Below are 24884 nucleotides of genomic sequence, written 5' to 3' on the forward strand. Positions count from 1 at the left end.
TTTTTATAATAATAATCGAGGCTATCGTATCGTTAAAAATTATTTCTTTATTTTGTACAAACAAAATAAATATATTGAAGAATATAAAAACATGAAAATTATACTTTAGAAGTAAATTTAGTATCGAAAACGTTCGATTCGGCACGACACAGTCCGACTGAAAATCGTTCCAATTTCCGGCCATTTCAATTACCGACGTTTCAATTAACGACGCTCTACTGTACTTTGTAAATAATAAAAACAAACCTTTTCGACGACTTTTTCAAACAATGTACTGTACTTTTACTAATTCAAAAAGTGCAATTAATAAATTTCAAATTATAAATAAAACGTTAAATTTCCAATTAATTTATTCAAAAACGTTATTAATTAGTACAAGACTAAAGTCGAAGAATACGATTTTATATTTACAAATTTATAATTTCTATAAGATTCTAGGCATTTTTAATGGGAATTTTCAAGTACGGTACTTGGACCATTATTTCATTCAGTTTTTAAAAATTTGTTTTGTTTTGTGAAAAATGAATCGTCGTTGTCAAATCGTGTATCAAATAGGTCTTATTGTTGAAGGTTACGTAGTATCAGAAACGTAACTAGCAGGGCCGGATCTAGCGTGGACAAATGAGACATATGTCCTCTTTTGTAAAGATCTGCAAATAAGATAGTTTACTTTTCTGAATTTTTAAATGTAATATATTCGTATTTATATACTCGATTCTTTTAAACCATCTTTTTCGTTTTTTAATTTACCTTTCGTAGGTAAAATATTATATTATTTAAATATTAACCAATTAATATTTTAAGGTAATATTGTTATTGTATAACAATTATTATTTTATTCAATATCTAACAAAAGTTCCAAATTATAGCAGAAAAATAGATCGACCGGAAACACGTCCGCCATGTCACGTGATCTAGTGGCGTGAGCCTGGTCACGTGACACGGTTTGTAAGCCACCGCCTTCAATGTGTTACTCCGCGATGTGAACAATGTTAAGCAATAGCCAATAGCGGCTTCTACCGTGCGTAATCGGTAAGTAATCCAATCAGTTTTCGTTTATAACTCTTATTATACGCTTCGCCCCAAAAATTTCTCTGTTTAGGACACTTCTACTAGGGAGGTCTCGTAAACAAACATCTCAAAATTTAACCCTTAGCCTGCCGTTTGCCGCGCCCCCTTGTTTACGTTTATTTTGTAAAACGGCCAAGCGCAAAATAGGTGAATCAGGCAATATTATTTTAAAAATTCACCAAAAATTAAATTATTACTGTATTCATATGAAAAAAAATCACATATATTTATCAATATAGTTAGTTTTAAATACGACATCTTTCAATAAAGTTTGTTTGAAAAATTTATGAGAAAAAAAATAATATATGATAACTGACATTCAAACTCGAAAATTTGTTACTTTTTGTCAAAATTAACATTGTCCGGTTACTTCATTCTTATTGTCACTAGAGCCAGAACGACGTAGAATGTTGTTCTGTACAATTTGATATAACATTTATGCATGTATATTTATTCGTTGCGAAATTATCGCACATTATATCAAACATTTGTTTGAAATCTAAACTTTATTCTGCTTTCAACTAATATAATGAACTAATATACTTTATTCACTTCATATCAAACAAGATTATATATTTTTGTAATAAACATATGATTACCAGTAGCAACAGATGTAACATTTGCTGATATTTTAGATTTAAAAAAACATTAAAAATTAAAAAAAATATATAAAATATCAGAACTGAAGGTCATAACTTGAATATTTATAATGCATTAACATATTATAGCTGAATAAACTTATTATAGTAATATTATTGCATGAATATGCGAAAAATGAAATAAAAAATTATCAGAAAATGAAAAATTAAGAAAAAAAAGCCGATAATTAAAATTTTTTAAGTCGACAAAACACCACCTGGACAAAAATATGTGAAACAGACGATAAACAAGACGATGCCGTCAAGTGCTGACATCTGTTGTCGATAAATTTTATAAAAATCGATTGTTAACAGGGTAACGATCAATCGGTATCCCGGCCGGGAAAGGGTTAAAATGCATTTCTCAGTCTATGGAATTTCTATAAATTCTTGTAATATGTAAAATTCACGAAACGTTTAAATAGCATAAAATTTTATATTAAAATGAATTGATAAAATTCGAGTTCAAAAATGAATTTGCTACGACCCCGAAATATATCGACAATACGTCTTTATGAAACAAGTTCCGGATAAGTCTTTTAACCAAAACTTTGAAATCTTCTGTCGACAGAAAACAAAAATTAACGAAATAATTTAAAAACAACTCTTTTTTATCCGATTTCGAAATGAATTAAAAACAGAAAATTACTAAATATTTCTTACTTCGTTATCCAAATGCATTTCACAATTGCCTTTACATCACCGGTACATTTATATTCAAGGGCGTCGCCAGGGGGAGGGGCAGAGGGGCAGCTGCCCTCCCCTAGAAATTCGAAAAAGTTATTTAAATGCTAAGTTTTAATTAAAATAATCTTCTTAGGCTTCTTATAAGTTAAAGAAAATGTTTTATTTGAGATATTTATTTTCCGGTACATAGTAAATGATTAAAACTTTATGAATCGTTTTTATTTTACCTACATACAATTCATATCCTCTATCAATTTACATCATCTTGCCCCCCCTTACCCATTGGCTGGCGTCGTCCTTGTTTATATTCCACCAGGCTATCCCAGCATGCATCTACCGATACGCCAGTATTTAAATTGATAACCTTCGATGCAATAATGTTCAACGATGCGTCTCGTTACAAGGATTTCTATTTTATACACTATCTTAACATTGTTTCTATTTATAATACAGTTTTTATTGCTACAATGTTGATGCCACGGAGATTCGGTTCTTTTTAGTCGGATTGCCGCTTTTCGAGCCGTCTTCCCGTCTCGCCGATATAGAATTTACTTTCTGCACACATACACATCAATCTGTAGACGACTCCCGCCACCTCCAAAGGATTCTTCCAATGCCTAACATCTCCTTTATTCACCACATAAATACCTTTATTCACCATAAATACCATTAGTATATAGATAACATATTTTTTGCAGGGTGGATGAAACAAGGATTGGTTTTACAAAGGTTACACTGTTGTTAGGCGTAACCTATGTAAAACCAATCCTTGTTTCATCCACCCTGCAAAAAATACGTTATCTATATGCTAATGCTTGGGACTTTGCGGTATGTTCCTTTTGTTTGTGTATGATGCGTGTTAATTCTCGTATTAAAAGCAACAAATCGTGCATACGTTGATGTATCTTAAATGATGTTTTAGTGTGTATATAAAGTTTTCTTTAATTTTTTAAAATTAAAGGAAACCGACCGTGCTACTATGACTGTCTTACGAGAACCGTATTTATAGATACCGTAATAATAGTCGTGCACTTTTTTGTCGCCTGCCAATCCGTTAAATGTTGTTCGCAGGTGTGTGTTTTAAACTGAGGTATGTTTTACTAGTTACGAAATAATTTTTATGTTCGGTTTATAGTTAAATTTGTAGTTTCTTATGTTGCTTTATACCTTTTTCTCGTGTTTAGTTAGCCGAAGAGGGGCGAAAGCCCGAAACGCATATGTAAAATAGCGTACTAACTAACTAAGTAAAGATGGAAAACTCGCCCGGTGTCGATTAAGCGTCACTTCGTTGTGCCAGTATACCAAAAACGTGTTTTTTTAATTTTTGGAACCTAACCCCCCTTTTCATACTAGTTCTTTGTTTCGTATAACACGGATTCGCATAACGCGGTAATTTTTTGGAACGTAAATAACTCCCGTGTTATACGGGGGTTACCTGTATATTAATTTTTTCACTTTATATTAAGTTCTAAATTTGAGATGATTATATCAAACATTCATTTGTAAAGTTTTAATGCAATGCTATGGTTAGTATTATTTCTTACACTTGAGCAAAAAATTATATTGTTCAAGTGTAAGAAATAAATCTGTAATTATAATTAGAAGAAAACAAATTTTACTGTCATGTTTATAAAGAGATAGCCATTTGAACATTATTACTCTTGTAAGTCTGATGACATCTGTAATCTGAAATATCCCTACTCTCCAAAGGCTAAAATATTCTTGTATAATTTTCAAAATAATTTTTGTTTCTGAGATGTAAAATCTTCCAAACCTAAGATGAGATAATACATATTGTATTTTCAATTGTATTTTGATGACGTATTCATATTTTGTTAACCAGAGGAGACAAAACTAAACACTCATACAGATGGCAAGAAATTTTTCAGGGAGATTTATTATGTACAGTACATTATATCTATACAAATATATCCATGAGTATGTGGGATGTTATCAGATGCCTTCCTGTAATCTATATATAGATTACAGGAATGGTGGCATATATATATATATGCACACCTACAACAAGTACACGACGAGCAACTGTTCTTTGTATCCCATATAGTTGTTAAAATGGCTATTTTGTTGTTGTGATTCTATATCAGGTCTGGCCAACCCACGGCCAGTCACGTTAAATTGTGTGGCCTGCTAAGCGATATTTTATATCTATTAAAACTTTTGTTTCCCGTTATGTGTATACCAAAACAATTAAATAAATGAAAATTTGCATGTGTCATTGTTATAATGCACAAGTGCAAGTACAGACTCTTGGTATAACAATAAAATCTTATTCATTTTGTGTTTGTTCTACTTTTTTAAAAGCATGTTTGCCTAAATTGTGGCCCACCGTAATGTTACACGTGATAAAAGTGGCCCGCGAAACAATTTGGATTGGCCGGGCCTGTTCTATATGATGGTGGAGGTTACTAATGTTATGTTTTTAGCTTTCATGTATATTGTGCTCTGTGGATTGTTAATTGTGGGTAAAGTGTTTGGCTAATTCTTCATGCAGAGTCTCATTAGAGTAAAAATTAATTTATTATGTATTTTACAATTACAGAAAAATACTTACATATAAAAAAATCAATTATTTTATCTAAGCATAAAAGTAATCGACTCCATAAATAAAAGAAATTCTGGTTTATGACTTTCGGAAGATTTTTCAATTTACTTTTATGACGGTAAATCCAAATTGGAATGAAAGACAATGCGCAATTCTTTGACAGCCCAAAGTGATTCAAAAAATCAGTTGAAATCCTCCACGTGGATTGTCAAGCCCACTTCCGGCTGACTGCTGTTGGTGGCGTCCGTGTCACCACTTCCCGTGCTCCAAGTCTCTTCCAGTTTTTGACTCTCTCTATAATTAATTTGATCTCTTTATCCTTAATAATGCATTAAAGAAAAATTTAAAAAATTAATAAAATGTCATACTTTAGTGAAATTCTCAAAATTTCTATTTTCAGATCATCTTCTGGAGTGTTGAAATCATATAGATTATCACAGTCTGTGTTGGAATCCTGAAACAAGTAAATCTTATTTCTGCAATTTATGGGTATTTACGATATCAAATTTTGCACGACTTACCTTAACACCAATTATGTCTCCATCTTTTAAATAAAATGGCTTTTGTCTTAAATTTATTTTAGGCAAAGTCCATTTCTTCTTTACTTTATTTTTCTGTAAAAATTTAATGAAATTATGTAGAGATTTGCTTGTATGTACTATAAAGCCCATAATCTTGAATTCCTCCTTAAGTCAAATTACACTGTTGGTCCCAATGCACCCTATATAATGTAATGTATTTTCTCTACTCCTTAAGTGAAACTTAGAAGGTGCTCCCCAATCTATTAAGTCATTGAATCCTTTTGGTACGTTGCAAGGTTAAGCGACTTTAATAGTGCTTGATAGGCGAGCCGACGTATCAGAAAATCTGCTAAATCTAGCTTTTCTGTATCATCATCAAGTGAATTAGAACTTATGTTCTCCACCTGGCAGAAACATTAATATTTATGTCAGTGTAAATAGCTAAAGTTTATTTGTGTTTTGTTTCCTAATTTTTATTGGAGAATACTAATTTTTCTCATAATTCATATTTCTAGTTAGAGAGCAAAGTGTTTGTTCATGGCAAACATCTTAAATTTTGTCTTTAGTGATTTTGAAACTCACAAAGTCTTTTACATTAATAAAAATATCTATTTTCAAACACCTTAATTTTCTGTAGATATTATATATAAAGAATTATGCAAAATTGAAGTTATTTAAAAATCAATCATAACAGATACATTTCCTTGCTTTAATGACTAGTGGATAAATTTAGAGTAGAGTTGATCGGTGATGTCAGAACAGGCCACTCTGATTTATGCAAAAAATACCGACTACCTAAGGAGATTTTGCCATTTGATATCCTCTACAATTGTTTTAGCATCCGTTTTCTTCGATAATTTTAAATCCTTTATTGATTATTACATACCAATCTGGTCGACGACTGCCTGCTCTCATTTGGATTAAATCACAAAAGAACTAAATAAAATATATCTCACCTTAAATAAATTCTGTGATCTGTCTTTAACTATCCATTCTAACATTGCTAGGTCCAGATTGGGACTTCCCCTATTTACTAATTCTAATTGCTTAAAATATTTTAATCAATTATTATATTAGATATTAGAATGGATACATAATGTCTGATTGGCTTAGATTAAGTGTTTCCTCATGCAATTTTTGTAATTTTTCAAACATATAGGCACCCTTTTTTAGACTATCTTGCTCTCAAAGATCTTTTTTTAATTTCATTTCACAAAATATAAATACTGTAGTTGTGAACACTTACTACACATTGATTACTCCCATTTCAAAAAAGCCAGCAAAATGAATATTATATAGATCTTGGTTGCTTGCTGTTCTCTTGATTATATGTATTTCCTTGAGCACAAGGTTGCCATTGAGAACCATTTTTACTTATTTTGCCCATGTTTTACTCGGAAATTATGTTATCTTAGTCGTCACTATAATAATTTTAGGACCGAAGAAGGACATTAAGCCCAAAATGCATATCCTTTCCTATTAATAAACTGGCCTTTTTGCATTCAAAGTGTTCCCGTGTGAATATTATATAATTCTTAATTTTTTTAAAAATAATTTTATGCTGTTTACGTATTGTTTAGGTATAATAGGTTTTAATGTTAATTAGGGAAAAGAAATCTATTATTGCAAGACTTTTTCTATTGTAATTGAAAATAAAATAAATAAATAAACAATACATTAAATTCAGGTAAAATAGTCCAGAAATTCATAAATATTGATTAGCATCATCTTATAAATCACAATTGCCATATCTCTTTAACAGATTCGAAATTATTTAAAGAAATGTCTCCGGTCTGATTAGACTTACCGTAATTTCGTTGATCACTTTCCATTCGTAAGTTTCTGGAAAGTATTTGGCCAGGAGAAACCTATCCGCCGGAACTCCGAGATATTCCGACACGACTTGGCACAGACTTTTAATATTTGCCGACTTTCCGGTCTCCCAGACGACTTCCACCGACGGCCCGTAAGTACGCAGGTCAGATATTCTCCAGTGAACGTTTAAAAGAATTTCGCTCTGCCTGTAAATTTAAAAGCAAAATGTGCTTATAGATATAAATATATTTATAAATAATAATAATATTTGTATATACTTACAAAAGATCTTCCTCTTCAGTCAATATCTGAACTGCAATTGATTGATTGTTATATAATTTCAATTTTCTGAAATAGTTGTAAATAATTTTGTAGGATTAAATTAAGAAATTACAGGAAATTATTCATAATTGTGAATTATTAGTAAATAGCAGTTCCTTTATAAAAAATGTTGATGGAGAATTAAACACTTTTACAGAGGGATTTCTTTTTAATTTTATAAGATGGGTTAATTGGATAATTTTTCTATACAAACATTGATAGTTTTCTTGATGTACTCAAAAAGCAAATTCAGATCAAGGACTCCCTACTTGAAAACTGTGATTCATACTGCTTGGGTGCTATGTGGAATGACGAGTGTATGGAAGTAAAATAAATTTATCGCTACTTATGTATTATCGAAGCATTTGTCCAAAGCTCTGTACAGAAATATATCTTGTGCATAGAAATCTGGGTTCTGTTTGCAGGACCACACTGGCTACTCTGTCATGTAATAAAAGAACTCTTCCTGGAGATGTGTTTTATACCAGGTCCAAACAGATGATAGTTGTTAGAAGTGGGATGTGTTATGTCTGAACACTGATGTACAGGTATAATCCAGACTTTGCACCTATCAAACATTACCTATTTGGTTCTCACTATCAGAAAAAATATATTTACAAGGAAAGACAGTCAATGTGGTCCAAAAATAGTTCTATGTGTGAGGTATAGTTCCTCCCTACAAAATTGATTCAAATACCAGAATGCATATGGTAAATATAATGTACTACCTAGCATCATGCCATTACAACACTTGAAGCAATTGGAGTCACAATTTTGAAGTAGACTTCAATCACATCACACCAAGTAAAGCTAAAACAATGGTATTTCATACTTTGAACATTCCAAAGATTTGAATGTTAAATTTGAGAGAAAATTGACCCTAAGTTTAAATGATTCTTCTATGCTCGATCTGCATACACAGTGAAAAAATGCACTTGCTGCATAAATGCCATCTTTTGTGTGCCCAAGTCATCTCTTTTTCTCACTGTGAAAGCATCTCTTGCATACACTCATACATTTTCAGTGCTATTATTGTTTTATTTTTGGTGTTTGGTTATATAAACACCAAAATAATGTAAGTCATTTTAATAGTATTATTGTATGGAGAATTAATATAGCATTATTGTAACCCTGTTTTTTAAATCTTGTTTTAGCACATGGTGCTGTAAACCTGCTGACGAGAGACCGAATGGTCCAAAACACAAACAAAGTGTGTAAAGTGTGTAAAGTGTGTAAAGTGTGTACAGGTGAAACAGGCAAACAGTAAAGATTTTTCCATTTTTCTGGATATGCTTCCTCATTTTGCAGGACTTGGACACTGGTGTAATAAGTCCTAATAATATGATCTGTCCTAGTAGACATTTAAATAATAAAATTTTATAATAAGGACACAAAGGCTTAAGAATTAATACTGTAAATTTTTTGCTGAAATTTACAGTATTAATTCAATAATTAATGCAATATTTTTAACTTGAATTATGCATATTTGCTGTTTAAACATTATCAAAATGGGTATTCTTTATGGTCTGGAAAAGGATTAATCCACTTTCCGTTATTTTTTACAGGGAAAATAATGATTTGAACTTTAAACAATTCAGAATTCACACAACATCCTGTAACAAATTAAATTTGAAGTATGTTGCACCCCTGTACAAGACTGAATATGAGAATTATTGATGATTATATGTCTCAAATTCATTCTTTTTATTAAAATTATATAGAAACAATGCTATTTTCTGCGTTTTTTTTTGTAATCTGGTAATTTGAATATTTATCAATAGTTTAAAAAGCAATAAAATTTACAACATGCATGAAATTGCTTACAATTATTGATAACAGAATATTTTCATAAAAATTTATTTAAATATATTTCTAAAGTGCCTTGTATTCACTAGATAGATTCATTAACTTTTTACAAATGCATTATATGATCTTACAAGAAATCCTTTCAGACAGAAGTTGAATTTCTGCTCAAAAATTTGACTTTATCCAATTTTAGGTTAGAGAAGAAAATTCTGTAAGCCACTAACTTCACAACTGTCTGAATGACCCACTAGGCCAAATCAAATGTTAAAAATTTGAAACAGGTAAAAATCACATTGCTGAATATAAGAAAGCTTAAACACTAAAAAACACTGTGAAAAAAATGTAATTAAAATTACTTGTCCACTGGATCAAACTCAGCAATACTGCCAAAATTTGACAAATATGTTTAGTCTCTCAATAGACTTGTATACTTCTTTTGGAGGATTTAAAAGGATATTAGTATAGAGCAAACTTAAACTTATAACATCACTTTTAGCAACTATGTGTCTCATAAATATAAGTATTTTCATTCACTTTGGAGACCCTCTTTTGGTACTATAATACGGAAGACAAATTATCCCACTGATCTGCCTTATTGGCATTACATTTGAAATAATTTAAAACAGCAAATGCCAAAGAAATCTAAAAATTTATCAGTCTGTGTTCAAAAAATCTTTTAAAATTAAAATGTTTATCCATTGATCTTTTACTCAACTTCTAGATATTTTACATCTTTCTACAAAGTCAATAAGTCCCCACATTTTTTTTAATCACAGACTACTTATGTAAAAATGAAATCTGCTATGCTTGAGATAGATTTAGTTTATCTTTGTAATTAATGCAGCATCCTTTATACATATGCTAGCATATTTTGATGTTTTCCACAGTTTTAAGCTTTGCTTTGTCAAAAATTGTTCTTATAAGCCTGGCTTTGGGCCAATATGGCTTTATTTCTAATTCAGATGTTTCTGCTTATTCTTGCTGGTATCACAGGCATGTTCTTTAATTTTAGCTTCAAGTAATCTATATATAGCACGTACATATTTTAGTCATGTATTACATCTTAGATCCGTAAGTGGTATTTCATACATTCCAGGCACTCTATGCATATTTAGCTTATTCTTTTTGAGTGACTGTAGTGTTTCTGTGGACTGTAGTCTTATGGTTCGAAATCTTGGCAACTTTTGAGTAGAAGTAATAGAGTTCGGGTTCATATTCTAAGAAAATATAAGCTTGCCCATTCACTTTAACATCAGGTATTGTTGATTCCTTTCTTCCAATGTTTCAGCTAATTAGGGCCTAATTTCCAATTAGCTGAAATGTTAGAAGGATGTAGATACCATATATGTAGTGTATTTATAATAGATATTGTGTAATTGTCTACTCTTTTGATTATGAGAAAATCAGAAGGGCATGAGTAGGAATCTGAATAGGAGACACGAAAGAGTGGAATCTGCTTTTGTGTCTGTGTAGACTATTTAGAAATTGCTCTGTTATGCCCTAAATGATTTCAATTTTGTGCAAAATGAGAGTGCAAGAAAGAATTTTTAAAGTATTTTACTACCAGTAATTGTGTAAATATAGTATTTCTTGTTTTATTAGAGATTTTATGTTGAAAACTGTTTGTCATCAGGGTGTATGGCAAACATCATAAGACCTCCAATAAAGCAGAGAAGTAAAACTTTTTGTTTTAAATAGGAGTGTGTTAATTTTTAATATGTAGACTAAATAAATCATATAATTTTTGCTCTTGATGAAATTTCATTATGATAAATCAAATTTATAAGTTGCTTCATGTAATATGAAGATGGAGCAACCAATCTTTAAATTCATTATAAATTTACATACCTAATGATACTAAATTGAAGTAACTTGGAAAATGTTGACACGTTTTATAAAAGAATAAAAGTCTTGTTAAAAAATACAGTTAAATGTGATAAATACAAACTGCTGGATAATTAAAATCCGTTGTTATTCTTATAATATTTTAGTATTTTTTTAATATTAAAATTGTATTTTTCTTGTCAACCAATTTATACAATATATGTTGCAAGAATTCTATAAACATTTAGAGAATGAGTGTACTGTATATGCTGCATGTTTCAGTAATATTTGCATCTTAAACAGTAAAACTGTTTAGCTGTGATTTTAGCTGAAAACATAGTATGGAAAGAAGGTAAAGAGAAAACGTTATAGTACTGAAAAAAATTAAAATCTTTTAGAAAAACTGTTTTAAGTTTCAAATATAAATGACCAAATTTGGATTACTCATGATGTTTGAGTTAAAAAATGTTTCAAATGTCTTACAATAGTCTTTGCATTTAATGTTTAATGAAAAATGCGGAATAACATTTCGTAATATGAAGGTATCTGCCGACACTCACCTCAGTGAAGCAGCGTGACCTCTCAGAATGCAACCGGGTTTGTTTCCTTCTAATAATCTGAGTCTCAAATAGAGCGTGCCCGGAAGACTGCAGGTACCGAGATTTGGAAGAGTTAAAAGTTGGCGTTTGAGATCGGTCAGCGTCGACTCGGCAGAGATTTCCACTTCTCCCAACTGAATGGGCACGTAATTGTAATAGTGGGAGATTCCAGAACATTCGCCGTTCATAACTGTTTAAATTTTATACAAAATAATATTTTGCAATTGTTAAATATACAAATCCAAATTAATATTATAATAAAATAGATACATCAATGACAATTTTAATTTTATTTTAAAATTGAATTATGACTATGAAAATGACATAGAGTATTAAATATAGCTAATTAACACAGCAGTTTAACTATATAGTAAATTATTGAACTATTTATAAAACACAATCATAACACAATAATTATGTTTTATATGATCACATTAATGATAATGGATAGGCAATCATGTGACTAGTAAATTCAACAATATCAACACTCAGATGGCTAGACAGATAAGAGATGAATTACATAAACTGTAAACAATGTACTAAAACACGGAGAGCATTAAAAAAAGCTATTTGTGTCAAATTTTCTTCAAAACAGAACAGCAAAAAGATTCACAAGCAATTTTCAATGAAGTGAAGCATTAGTGAAACTTATCGGGAATACATGTATCGGATGATTGAAATTTTGTCACAAATTACAATTGAGGAAGAATCAGTGATACAATACATCATTGATGGAATTCAAGATGAACAAGTAAGTAAAACAGTGGTTTATGGTGCTACAACTTTCAAAGAATTTCGACAAATCTGCAAATTCATGAAGACACAAAATCAAACTGTAAGCAAATTCCTAACATGACAGCGAGATTCAAGAAACTGGGACAAGAGATAAAGCCTAATAAAGCTTATGGAGATGAAAAACGTTGCTATAACTGTGGCGGGAAAAATCATGCGAGTAAAAGTCTGAAGAAAGACAAAGAAATGAAATGTTTTAGCTGTAATAATTTTGGTCATAATTCATCTCAATGTTCTCAAAATGTTGAAAAGAGAAGCTATGAAGTAAAGAAAAAATTTAAGTCGAAGCCCGTGAAAGAAGTCAAAATAGGGGAAGTGAGCTTTACAGCACTTACAGATTCAAGAAGTATATATGTATATATATATATATATATATAATTTGATGAGTGCCAATGATTATATAAGGATGGGCAACTGGAAATTCACTAGAGTTACATGAAGCAAGTGCATGAAAGACTTCTATACTGGAAAGTTTTTGGACTGTACTAAGTGTTGACAGAGACCAATTTTCAGTTCCCATTCATGTAGTTCCTAGTTCATTCCTTGCATATCAGTTATGTTGGAAGTAGACTTTATGAAACAAGTTCATATTACCAAACTACGGCCCACGGGCCAGATCCGGCCAGCTGCCTCACTGTGCCACAAATGAGCTAAAATATAATTATTTATATGGAAATATCATAGATTGTAGATACACTTATTTTTTCTACATAGTAAGTTCAAGTAAAAATTCCAAAATTGGTCCAATCTGATTTTTGCATTTGACAGTAATATAAGTTTTAGGAAAATCAGTGAAATAAAAAATTTGAAAATTTTTTGCAACTTTGGATATTGGAGAGCTTTTTGTGTAAGTACCTGTGATAAAGTTTCTAAGAAAATCGATTACGAGTTTGCTGCAGTGATCGTGTTTGTGTATTGGTAAATAAATATGTCGGTTTTCTTTATTTTTCGTGTATTCAGTATAATGTATTGAACAAAATAATTATGCAGCCCACGCTCGTCATTCTCTCGGTTATCTGGCCCGCTGTGAAAAAAGTTTGGTGATTCCTGGTTTAAGACAAGGTTCTGTTGAAAAAATCATTAAAGTAAAAGACACAAAAATAAACATTCCAGATGTATATGTATAATATTGATGTTGCTTACATAAATACTGAATTGGTGTTGACTTCAGCCATATTAATCATACAAAAGTTAGAGAGGGAGACAGCAAACCTGCCAAAGAGAAGTCATTGACGCAAGTTATTTCATCTTTGTTTAAACATAATCCTCAAATTCCAAATGTAAAATTATTAGAAGTTAAACAAGTAGAAAAACATTTAACTTGCTGATTTCCTTCATTACAAAATATCACTTCACCCTCATTTGATTGTTTGCTTGAGGAATAGGTTTTCAATTACAGAAATGACTTCTGTACAACAGAAAAAAATTCTGCTTGTAGTAAAGAGAAAAACCAAAGGATTTTCGAATCAACCTGACAAAAGTGACAGACCTTTTTATACTTATCACATCAATCGTCTGGGTTGTTTAACAGACTCGGAAGTGTTGTCAGTATGTATTTGCAGTTACAGATGCCTTCGCCAAGTTTCTATGGAGCTATCCCACTAAATCAACAAGAGCAGAAGAAGTTATAATTTGACGAAAAAACAGATAGCTGCATTTGGTAACTCTATGCAAATTGTGTCTGAATGTGCATCGGCATTTATGTAGAGGGCTTTTAAGGATTATTGCAAGCAAGAAAACATCGAGCATATTCGAATTACTACAGGTGTTCCAAGGGTCAATGAACAGATGGAAAAAATGCATCAAGTCATGATCTCATTGCTTACTACACTGTCTGCTCCAAAACCTAAAGAATGGTAAAAGCATGTCAATCTGGCTATGACTTACATCAATTCCTTGTATAACCAAAATATTGATAAGTCTGCTTTTGAATTGCTGTTTGGTACCAAAATGCATTTGAAGCAGGATCTTAAACTACAAAAACTGAGATAGAGAAAATTCTGTGCTTTGAGGAAGAAAGGGATGAAATCAGAGCAATGGTAGAAAAGAGAACGTTAAGAAGCTGAAAGCAGGAAAACTTTTAACGAGAAAAGGAAATGTCCTGGTAAATTCTTAGTTGATGATCTTGTAGTTAGCTATTAGGAGATCACACATGGTCCTCCAGGTTAAAAATCCATCCAAAGTTCTTAGGGCCATACAAAATCATAACAGTTCTAAGAAATGGTAGATATTTAATGGAGAAGACAGATGATCATAAAGGCCCAATTCAGACGTCTACTTCAGTGGATAATATCTAAAGCATGGGTCAGATTGACTAACAAAGTTTTTGACTAGCCAGATGAGGATATCAGGGACAATGTCAGTTGTCAGAATGGCCAAATGTGGGAATTAGTTGAGTGAAATTTCTGAACTCTAAATTTAAAAAAATCAGAAGGCATTTGTTTCTTTAAAAAAATAAAAGGAGAGGCAGATGAGAAGATGGCAACAGTTACAAAAGGTGAGAAAAAGAACATGAAACGATGAATGGAAGAATTCAGTTTTAACTTGCTTAGACTATGATTGGATCATATTTGTATTATGCCTTCTTTTTTTGTTATATTTCCTATATTAATACTAATTTATAATGAATTTATATTGGTTTATTGACGTAAAGATTTATTTTACATGCCCTGTACCTGCCAGTGGCACAACCAGGGCATAGGAAACAATATAATTGGCGCTACAGAATGCTACATTGAAGAGACAAGATGAAAATATAGAGTGGATAAAACAATAAAATAAAACAGTTTCACGAATCACCGCGTTACAGCTTGTATCGCGTGGAGAAAGAACAAGATGACATCCCCTGTACCTAAAGAGAAGGGCGGCATTGCCGCCCAGCAGGGGATAGGAAAACCCGAAAGCGCAGCCCCTCAGGAGCTATTTGGTCCCCCAACTGCCCCATCTTGGAGCAGCTGATTGTTAGTAAGAATCGTCTTTTTTGCGAGCCTTTTGAAGGCGTGGAAGATCTCTTGACTTTTCCAAATGTCGGTAAGGTCGCAGGGCCAGTCTATGTTAATTTCATTCAGGAGAAGACTCATTTCAGTTCTCTCTTTGGCAGTTATAGTACAGTCGTATAGGTAATGGTTAGCTCCGTCTCTAACCCCACAGGTGGGGCACTCGTCAGACGTTCTATTGACAAACCTCGCCAAGTAGTGAGCAAATTTCCCGTGGTTACTCAAAAACTGAGTAGTATAGTGGTCAGGGGTAAACCACTTTATTTTGTTGTGTTGCCGGAGGTCAGGAATGAATTGCTTAATGATGTGGTGCCCAAGTTCGTTTCAGTGAGATTGCCATGCATCTATGGCCTCCTCCCGCAGAAGCCGTTTAAGAGTCCCTTGGCTGATTTTGCCGTAGTCGTAAGAGATGTTTGGGTCGAGGGCAGCTTCTTTTGCAAGGGCGTCCGCCCGCTCATTCCCCTCCATACCCTGATGTGATCTGACCCAGAATATTTGAATGTTATTATTGGATACGCAGATGTTGTTCCGTATCTCCACTGCAAGTGGATGGAGCTTGATGCTGTAGATCATGTTAAGGGCAGATAACGAGTCAGTGTAGATGTCGATCTTGAAATTCGAGTAGGTGTTGTTAATCCAGTTCGTGGCCTTGCTGATTGCCAGAAGCTCCGCTTGGAATACATTGCATTGCGGATGTAGTCTGAATTTTTGGTTGTGAATTTCCTCACTGTTGTCATAAACAACATAAGCGCAACCTACACCACCGTCAATACCTGAGCCATCGGTGTATATTTGGATACTGGCATTGTTAAGGTTATTCCAGCTACTTGAGAAGTTGTAAGTGGGGGTAATGGTATCACCGAATGGGTGAGGCCTTTCAATATCCGCAGATTCAATTGTGATGTCGCCTATCTGAATATTCGTTCCCCATTTGGCTTGTTGCATCTTCGTTTTCATAGAGATCTCAATGTCTATGGGTAATTTCCGTGCGATCGCTTGTAGGCTAACATTACTAGTGGTGCGATAGGCCTTAGTTAATAACAGAAGAGCTCGCCTCTGTGCGGAAACCAGTTTTCTTCTGATGTGAACCTTTGAGATGGCGCTACCCCATGTGCCACACCCATAGGTAGCGATTGGGATAAAGATACCGTCATATATAGTCGAGAGGGCCTCAGGAGAGAGGCCCCAGTCTCTCCTGGCCACCTGAGCAAACGCCTGAAAAATAAGGCCCGTGCGGCTAGAGATATGCTCAATATGTGGAGCCCAAGAAAGTTTGAAATCCAGAGTGATGCCTAAGTACCTGAGGTGTTTCTCCACCTTAATGGAGTTGCCATTCATCCTCAAGACGGGGGGCCTGAGGTAGAGATTGCCTCCCCTCGGTTTGTTGAAAATAATTGCCTTTGTTTTGGCCGGATTGAAGTCTAGTTTATGGTTGGTACCCCAGGTGCTAACTAGTTGGAGGAGGTGGTTTCCTTTCAATTCGAGATCTGCTCTCGATCTGCCGCCCACCAACAGAAAGACATCGTCCGCATAAGCGGTACAGGATTCTTGCCCAAAATGTTCACCCAAGAAGGCGTTGAAGGTGATATTCCAGAGCAAGGGCCCGCACACGGACCCTTGCGGGCAGCCTCTAGTTATCTGTTTTTGCACCTCGTGTTGCCCGTACTGCAGGACGGCTATCCGGTCCCGAAAATAATCCTGAAGCAGGATCAGTAAGTTGCGTGGGCACCTGATATTACGCAGCTGAAATGTCACTAGGGGCCACCAGGCACTGTCAAATGCCTTGGAAATGTCAAGGCTGACCCCCAGGACGTATTTATTGACTTGCAAGAGGCTATTTATGTTATTAATACTAAAAAAAAAACTTAAAATATGATAAATATATACACTTTCCATCCCATTAAAAAAATTTTCTTCAAACTTTTGATAAATTTTTAGTTGCCAATTAGCCACGTCTGATTTGCTTGAGAAAGTCTGTCCAACTTGAGCATCCAAATTGCTTGGTTACTTGTCATTTGGATACTGATTTTTTATGTCACACACAAGCAGTGAATCATTCATGGATACTCAGCTTTACAGGTTAATTCTTCAGACCGACTAGTAACTAATTTACAACTTAAAATCAAGACAACACTACTAACAAGAGTTGATGAGTCAAAACTTTATTATACAATAAAATGTATTTTGAGATAATTTACTGTTGTTACATCTACCTTTCTGCATTTTATTTGCATTGGTGTCATATTTATAGAATTGCAAGTTAGGTTGCAATGACATTTTCTCCATATATGTGCTAACAATATAGATTTGAAACAAAAATATTAATTCTTTGCTTTGACACTAAATAGCAAAGACAAATTATTATTATGTTTAGAAGATATACCAGGTAGATATACTTGTATATTTATCAGATAAATTCAATAAAACAAAATTGGCTTCTAGATATTGTTTATTTTGTCTATGTAGCTGTATTGGATATGTAATAAAATACAGTAGAGAGTCATTAATCCGAACCCCTGTAATCCAAATCGCCAGTTATCCAAACGATTTTCAGTTGGACTGTGTCCTGCCGAATCGAACGTTTTTGACACTAGATTTACTTCTAAAATATAATTTTCATGTTTTTATATTGTTCAATATATTTATTTTGTTTGTACAAAATAAAGAAATAATTTTTAACGATACAATAGCTTTGATTATTATTAAAAAAATTTTCGTTAGGTTTAAAATCGACGAAAATTCAACACGAAGCGACACACAACGGAGAAAACTTCAACATGAAGCGACACGCAATGGAGAAAAATTTGAACATTGGACAGGTTAATATATTTTTCGTACATAATCGGTTATCCGAACAAATCACTAATCCGAACAACCCCAGTCCCCAATTGATTCGGATTAACAACTCTCTACTGTAATATTCTTTCATTAACATCTATTATTAAGTTTTCATTCTATAATTCTCTTCAATATTTAACATAAGTTTGTGCTAATTGGTCTATTTGTTACAATAAAACAAATGTAAAAAATTGGCAACATTTAAGAGACAAACAGCTTGTGGAGAAAATGAAAAAATAAATATATTTGTACAGGTTAACTGTAAAATTTTTGTAGTCATCAAGCCTAAGGTTGAACACACACTGCCCAATGATCGTAATGAAAAACACATTAGTGGAATACTATTGTAATACCTTTATACACCAAGTCTTATATGAATAGTGTCTCATGCATAATTACTTATAATGCTATGATCAATTCCTTTCCTACATAAAATTTTGCTTTTGATAGAATATGTAGCTTAAAATTTTCATGGAAAAAATAGCAATGGGAATCAATAAAATATTACAAAATTTTTTGAAAAAGCAAGCAATATGAGCAGGGTTGTCTATTCCATAGGGAGTTGAGCAAAGGGAGAGGAGTGAGTGCAGTTGGTTGAGGGGTTGAATAGTCTATATTGAGAAGAAGTGGGTGAAACCCATTGGGCAAGTGAGTGGGGAGTTGGGTCTCCAAAAAGATGAAGCTACGTTAGATACATAATGTAGATATTAACTAGGATATTGTGCAACTTTGTCATATCACAATAAAACTGAGATGGATCCAGAAAGAAAGAAGTGATCACTGCACCTGTTAGGCATAGAATAAGCAATTCTTATAGGCTACCAAACAGACACAGACAGGTGAACTTTGCACTGCTGCCACAAAAAAGGCTATCCATATAACCGCCAGCCATGAGAGACATGATCCTTGACATAAAGATGCTATCCAAGAACAAAGCAATCGATGTTGATTGTTTTGTCCTTGTCTTTTGTTCATTTCTTGCACCTATTTTCCGTTAGACACATGATGCTGATTTTATTGTTGACTCCTAGGCCCAAATTTCATCATGCATGCTCAGTCACATCACAGAACACAGACATTGATACTTTAATAACCCCGGTATATCAAAAATGAAATCATGGACCCTCGTTTAAAAGTTATTTTTTACATTCAAATAGACCCTCATTACATTTTTGGATTCCTCATGAAAAATAGCAAAGTTTTATCAGTATTGGCCCATTAAATTTTCAGAACAAACTCGACTCTGTAGTGAAACAAATAGAAGACATGCTAGTGACTGTAAAACATTGCACAACAAAGTTGCATGATTTGTGCAATATTGCTTTGTTTCGTGCACTTGTAAATGATCATATATGTCAAAAACAAATTCATGGACTCCCATTTTTTATTGTTTTTTTGGATTCCTTATCACGATTAATAGAAAATGACAAAGTTTAATCAAAATCGATCAAACAAATTTCGAGAACAAACACAACTCTATAAGCCTCATAAAAGAGGCTTCACTAACTCTCTGCCTCAAATATCTCATACTTTTGACCAAGTGCATATAATTTTTCTGTCACTAATTGCATTCAAACACAGAGAACAAAAACTAGTGTGTGACAATTTTAACATTTAAATATATCATTTTACAAAGAAATTGCAACTAAATAGACTTACTTCTTGTGTCATTTGAATTTTGATTTTGATTGCAAGTGAATGTTTCATATAACCACATGTAAAGAGTGAGATATCCTGGAGGAGGAAGACGACCTTCTAAAATAATCAAATAATCACCGTGTCCCACTCCTTCCTCTTCTAAGCTCAAATTTTCATTAACTAATGGACTGGTGGGTTCTCCACACCAACTCGTCTTGCAAAGATGCCAGCTTTCTCCTAAAATTGGTGATGATAAAATAACTATTTGGTAAAGAATATTATTTTATAAGATAAACAGTATAATACCATCTAAACCGGACTGCTTCAGCATTAATTTTAGACATTCTGAAATGCTTAATTTACGACTGACTGTCACTTCATATGCAGGAGCATCGTCAATCATCTCATTTATGCTAAACAGTAAAGTTACCTACAAAGTTTATACAATTTTATCAATATTTTATTAATAAAAAATGTCTTGAAAATGTAAAATACTGATTAATACTTGATTAGACTTTGGTGAAACTCCTTTTTCTAAAATTAATTTACAATTGTCTTCTATCCCCGCCTCTCTAAGAGTTAAATCTAAATAAACTAAGAAAAATTTATAAAGATTTATTATAAACATTTGCAAAAATACAACATGCCAAGAAGTTATCTCAATTATTTCATACTTGACGGTTTCTGACGACGACCATCAGCGACTTTTCTCACTCTATAATCAATACTTTTGTCTAATGAAAATCGTTGTTTGAGCAGGTTTAAAAGATCTGAAATATTCTAAGATTGACAATTATTTTTAAAAGTTTTGAAAGATCATTTGAAATCAATAGTGATGATAATTGCATAATCACTTGTTTCGGATCTACTTCGACTTCGTTTCGAATTGGATTGGGAAGTGCGCAACCGTCGTTAATCTATAATAAAAGTTATTTTTGTTTTTTGTATATTGTTTCAATAGTTTAATGTATAAATCATCAGATGTGAGCACGCATCAACACTCACCGTGCATCTGTTTTCAACAATTACAGTAATCAATTTTGTATAGTTATCACTTTTATCACAGCTGCTAGTAGCAAGAACATTGTCACCATCTAAAAGGTTGAGTTCTATCAACGACATTCCTTCTTTCAAGTCGTCAAAGGTCGTAACTGTTGAATCGTCATCTAAAGTATAAAAAAGTATTAGCAAAAAGTTGCATTCAACATTAAATGTTTTAAGTACTAGTAGGTAATTAACAAAAGAAACACTCACTTTGAAATTCAACCTTACTAATGACAATATCCTCTAAGTTTAAGGGTGTAATATCACAAAGCAGAACTTTTAACTCTCCTAAGGTCATACTCTTTGGAAATCCCCGTGTAATTTTAACACAGTCCATGTCACCCAACCTGCAGGTGACATTTAACAAAATAGGCTCGTGGTGAATGCCCACAAGAATAATTTCACCCCCAACCTACAAATATAAATTGTAAATTTGTGAAAAATTAATCATCAAGTTTTTGCACCTTAATTAAGCAATGACTACCTCTTTGCCATTCCAAACAAACAATTTAGTTCCATCCGTAATTTGTAAATCTATAAGATTTTCCAAATCTTGACCTATCACAGTATAATTGCATAAAGGATAAATTAAGTTTGCACAAATTAAATTTTTTCTATAGTAATGAACAAAAACAAATTACTAGGACTTAGTTCTTCATACAGATGAAGACCCGCAGGCACTTCACTCAGAAGATGAATCGTATCGTGGCTTTCTGGACAGAACTCCATACCTAACTAAGAATTTGCAAATTTAAAATGATTCAGATTAAAATTTAGTTTCAATTTCTTTTGAAATAAAATAACTAAAATCCTTACTTGCCCAATCTGATTTCGTAAATCAGCCAGAGTCTTGCGTTTATCGATACTCAATTCCAGGATGCTCAGCATTTCCGGAATGGGTTGTAAAGCACCTTGATAATACTGATGATGAATGCCAAAATGAATTTGCAGGTTAATACTGTTTACGATGGCATCGTATTCATTCCTGAAAAATCCAAATATATATTCATTCAAATAATTTTGGTTAACTTTAACATGCTGGATAACTCATTTAACTGATTTTTCAGCTATATTTTAATAATAATTAAAAGCAGTTTGGAACACTCGTATGTTGTTATTCAAGAACCATTGAACTATATCTCAATTAACAAAATAACTCTAATACTGGAATAGAATAAGCATACACAACATACCAATACCAGCAGACTTAAAATTAAGAAATATTTACTAACATTTTCAGGCATGTAATGCAGAACAAAACATCTACATCATTACAAAATTTATCTTAAACTATTTTTATGGAAAATAATTAAAACACATTTTGAAAGTTGTTCAAAAATATTTTTAAACTAGATATGTATTTTGTTCAGAAAATAATTTTAAACTGTAGACATACTTTGTTCCAGAAATAATTTAAGTTGAAGTTGTAAATTGTTCGTAAAAATGTGTTTGAAATAATTTATTTTGATTTCTTCCTTTCTTAAATGAAAAATATTAACTCTCAATACACTAATTATGAACTGTCGTGACTCAAGGATTGATATTTTAAATGACTAATTTAAATTACATGATACATAATCCATTGATATGTGGAATTGCACAAGTTTATGAAGAATATGGATATCATTGTAAGGAACTGAGTCCGAGCGTTATTTTTATTTTATTATTATTTTTCGTTTTATTATATTTTGTTTGGGGCTTATGTTTAGTTAGGACGAAGGTTCCCCACCACTCTCTTATTAGTAACCAAAAAAGAAGATAAACCAACTCACAAAGGAACGAGCGCTGTAGGAAAAAAATCTCGCGCACTTGCGCTGCCCAACGGAAATAAACGGTCCGCAGAAAAAAATGGAGGGGGGAATCCCCACACTCACTAGCAAAGAAATACTTACTAAACCGTCATAACATCCCAGAAAATTGTGCTAAATACTTTGTAAACGGTTTATAAGCTTTTGTTGGAAAATTAAAGCTGCCAGAAAGAAACTTAATGTTAGAAAACTAAGTATGTAAATAAGGGGAGTAACCCAGCTGAATTGTGACGTCACCTCACAGCATAAAACCAGTACGCTAACCGAAGAAGGACGAGGTGATTTTCAGAGCAGGTGATTTCTGGTCGAAGTCCAGATTGAGAATTAGGCAATCCAAGGTGTTAAAGAGGAATTCGATTTGACGATAGCAAAAAGAGTGAGGAAACAGGTTCCTAGTATAGTGAGGTGACTGATAGACGTTTAGTTCGTAAGAGATTTTGTTCGTAGTTCCTAAGTATTTGATTTGTTGAATTTTCAAAGGGGAATTAAGATTAAGTTAAGCTAAGTAGCTGAGTTTTATTGTCGGGTTGACTTATTGATTTTCGTTAATAAATTTTGTTTTGGATTATAGACAATTGTACATAGTAAATTCTATTTACTAATTAAATATATTTGAAACTTTTACTTTGACTTGATATTTGTTGTTACTCTTACTAATTTTTTTGGTGCACGCGTAAAAGCCCAGGCCTGGCAAACTAATCTCAAATCCGCGTAAAGTACCCATTAGGTTAACGGAAGTTTTACTGGCCACAGTTAGGGTTGGTTTCCTAAGATACTAAAAATAGTACTTTACATCATTACCTCCACCATTACAGAAAAAGAGGAAATAACATCCCAATACAAAGACCCAGATTAATTTCGATCAGCATCTACTATAGTAATGTCATACAACCAGTAGGAGATATATTGGTACCAGCATTGTGAGAATTTTTAGGGTATCCCTTGAACTTTCAAATTAATGTATAAATTTTAAAATATGAAAATGATTCAAATACTTGCCTATTTTCTATTTTTGATTTACTGCGCATAACTAAATATTAATTTAATAAAATTTCTCCGTATATAGAAAGAAGTAATACCTCATTTTTTGTAAATCTTCATTTTCTTGATTAACTAAAGTAATCAAATGGGAAGGGATTTTATATAAAATGTTTTCTCTAGCTGAAAATAAATAAATGATATATGTTTATCATTTAACCACAATTAAGAAAAATTTTTTAATATATAAATCTAGTATTTTATAATCAAATTCAATAAAATAAATCTAACTAAAAAATACAGCAATACTTGATAAGTAATTATTCTAATTGTTAATTAATCAGATTAACTTTATAGAAAATTATTAATATTTATGCTAATTTTTATTTTGCATAGTAAATATTTTGTCTAATCCATTTGAAATTGTTTAGGTGTTGGGATTGGAGGTTTGTCAGCACACACCTTACTAGTTAGTCTTACTTAGGGATAAATAGTCCTCTTTTCATAAATACAATGTTGTATTCTAAATATATTGAATTTGACACCTTGGTCCACATTCTTCAGCAGAATATTTGACACCTCAAGCCACTAGAAACTTGCAACTGCAATCAAAGGTATAGAAGAAATGTCTGTAATTGGGTGGAAAGCGAAATTACTCCATTTCAGTATGTAAGTAGACTTAAGCTCTACCTGCAATCCCTGAAACATTTCTATTTCACACTTACATATGTAATAAAAATAATTTATAATATTTTTATTGTTCTGTACAATCAAGTTAATTGTAATTAGTTTTAAGCAATAAATGTTATCAAATTCTACTTTACTCTGATGTTAAATAAACATTTATGAAATTTTGTTATTGTAGAAATAAATGTTTCACCATCAACTTATAGAATGAATGATCTCACACAGGTGTACGTAACGTAGAATTACTCAAGTTAATAA

At 32.4% G+C, this 24884-nt stretch overlaps 1 protein-coding gene and 2 long non-coding RNA genes across 5 annotated transcripts in view; 1 reads left to right on the forward strand and 2 right to left on the reverse strand.

Moving 5' to 3' along the window:
* Nucleotides 1-332: 332 nt before the first annotated feature.
* On the reverse strand, nt 333-2431 carry LOC136969175 (uncharacterized). The gene is made up of 2 exons (XR_010879781.1): nt 2373-2431; nt 333-650 (listed from the first exon to the last, which is right to left on the reverse strand). It is a non-coding gene; the product is annotated as an uncharacterized lncRNA (long non-coding RNA).
* LOC136969174 (uncharacterized) lies at nt 961-24762 on the forward strand. The gene is made up of 3 exons (XR_010879780.1): nt 961-1032; nt 5360-5422; nt 24371-24762. It is a non-coding gene; the product is annotated as an uncharacterized lncRNA (long non-coding RNA).
* Nucleotides 4916-24884, reverse strand: part of LOC136969173 (ubiquitin carboxyl-terminal hydrolase 40-like) — a 51042-nt gene continuing 31073 nt past the window's right edge. For 2 of the 3 annotated variants that reach the window (XM_067263269.1, XM_067263267.1), the window contains 17 exons: nt 24041-24122; nt 21970-22138; nt 21795-21888; nt 21638-21711; nt 21364-21565; nt 21115-21275; nt 20964-21026; nt 20784-20889; nt 20615-20703; nt 20416-20539; nt 20131-20346; nt 11807-12035; nt 7578-7643; nt 7288-7501; nt 5481-5573; nt 5328-5413; nt 4916-5253 (listed from right to left, as the gene is read on the reverse strand). In XM_067263269.1, the coding sequence (XP_067119370.1) occupies nt 5142-5253; nt 5328-5413; nt 5481-5573; nt 7288-7501; nt 7578-7643; nt 11807-12035; nt 20131-20346; nt 20416-20539; nt 20615-20703; nt 20784-20889; nt 20964-21026; nt 21115-21275; nt 21364-21565; nt 21638-21711; nt 21795-21888; nt 21970-22138; nt 24041-24122 (2180 nt within the window). In that variant the 3' untranslated portion in view covers nt 4916-5141. The remainder of the gene's footprint in view (nt 5254-5327; nt 5414-5480; nt 5574-7287; nt 7502-7577; nt 7644-11806; nt 12036-20130; nt 20347-20415; nt 20540-20614; nt 20704-20783; nt 20890-20963; nt 21027-21114; nt 21276-21363; nt 21566-21637; nt 21712-21794; nt 21889-21969; nt 22139-24040; nt 24123-24884) is intronic. The other variant, XM_067263268.1, reaches the window with a different exon arrangement.

Source organism: Centruroides vittatus, unplaced genomic scaffold (genome assembly GCF_030686945.1).
Source record: "Centruroides vittatus isolate TY-2023 unplaced genomic scaffold, ASM3068694v2 contig_1752, whole genome shotgun sequence".
Classification (NCBI taxonomy): Eukaryota; Metazoa; Arthropoda; class Arachnida; order Scorpiones; family Buthidae; genus Centruroides; species Centruroides vittatus.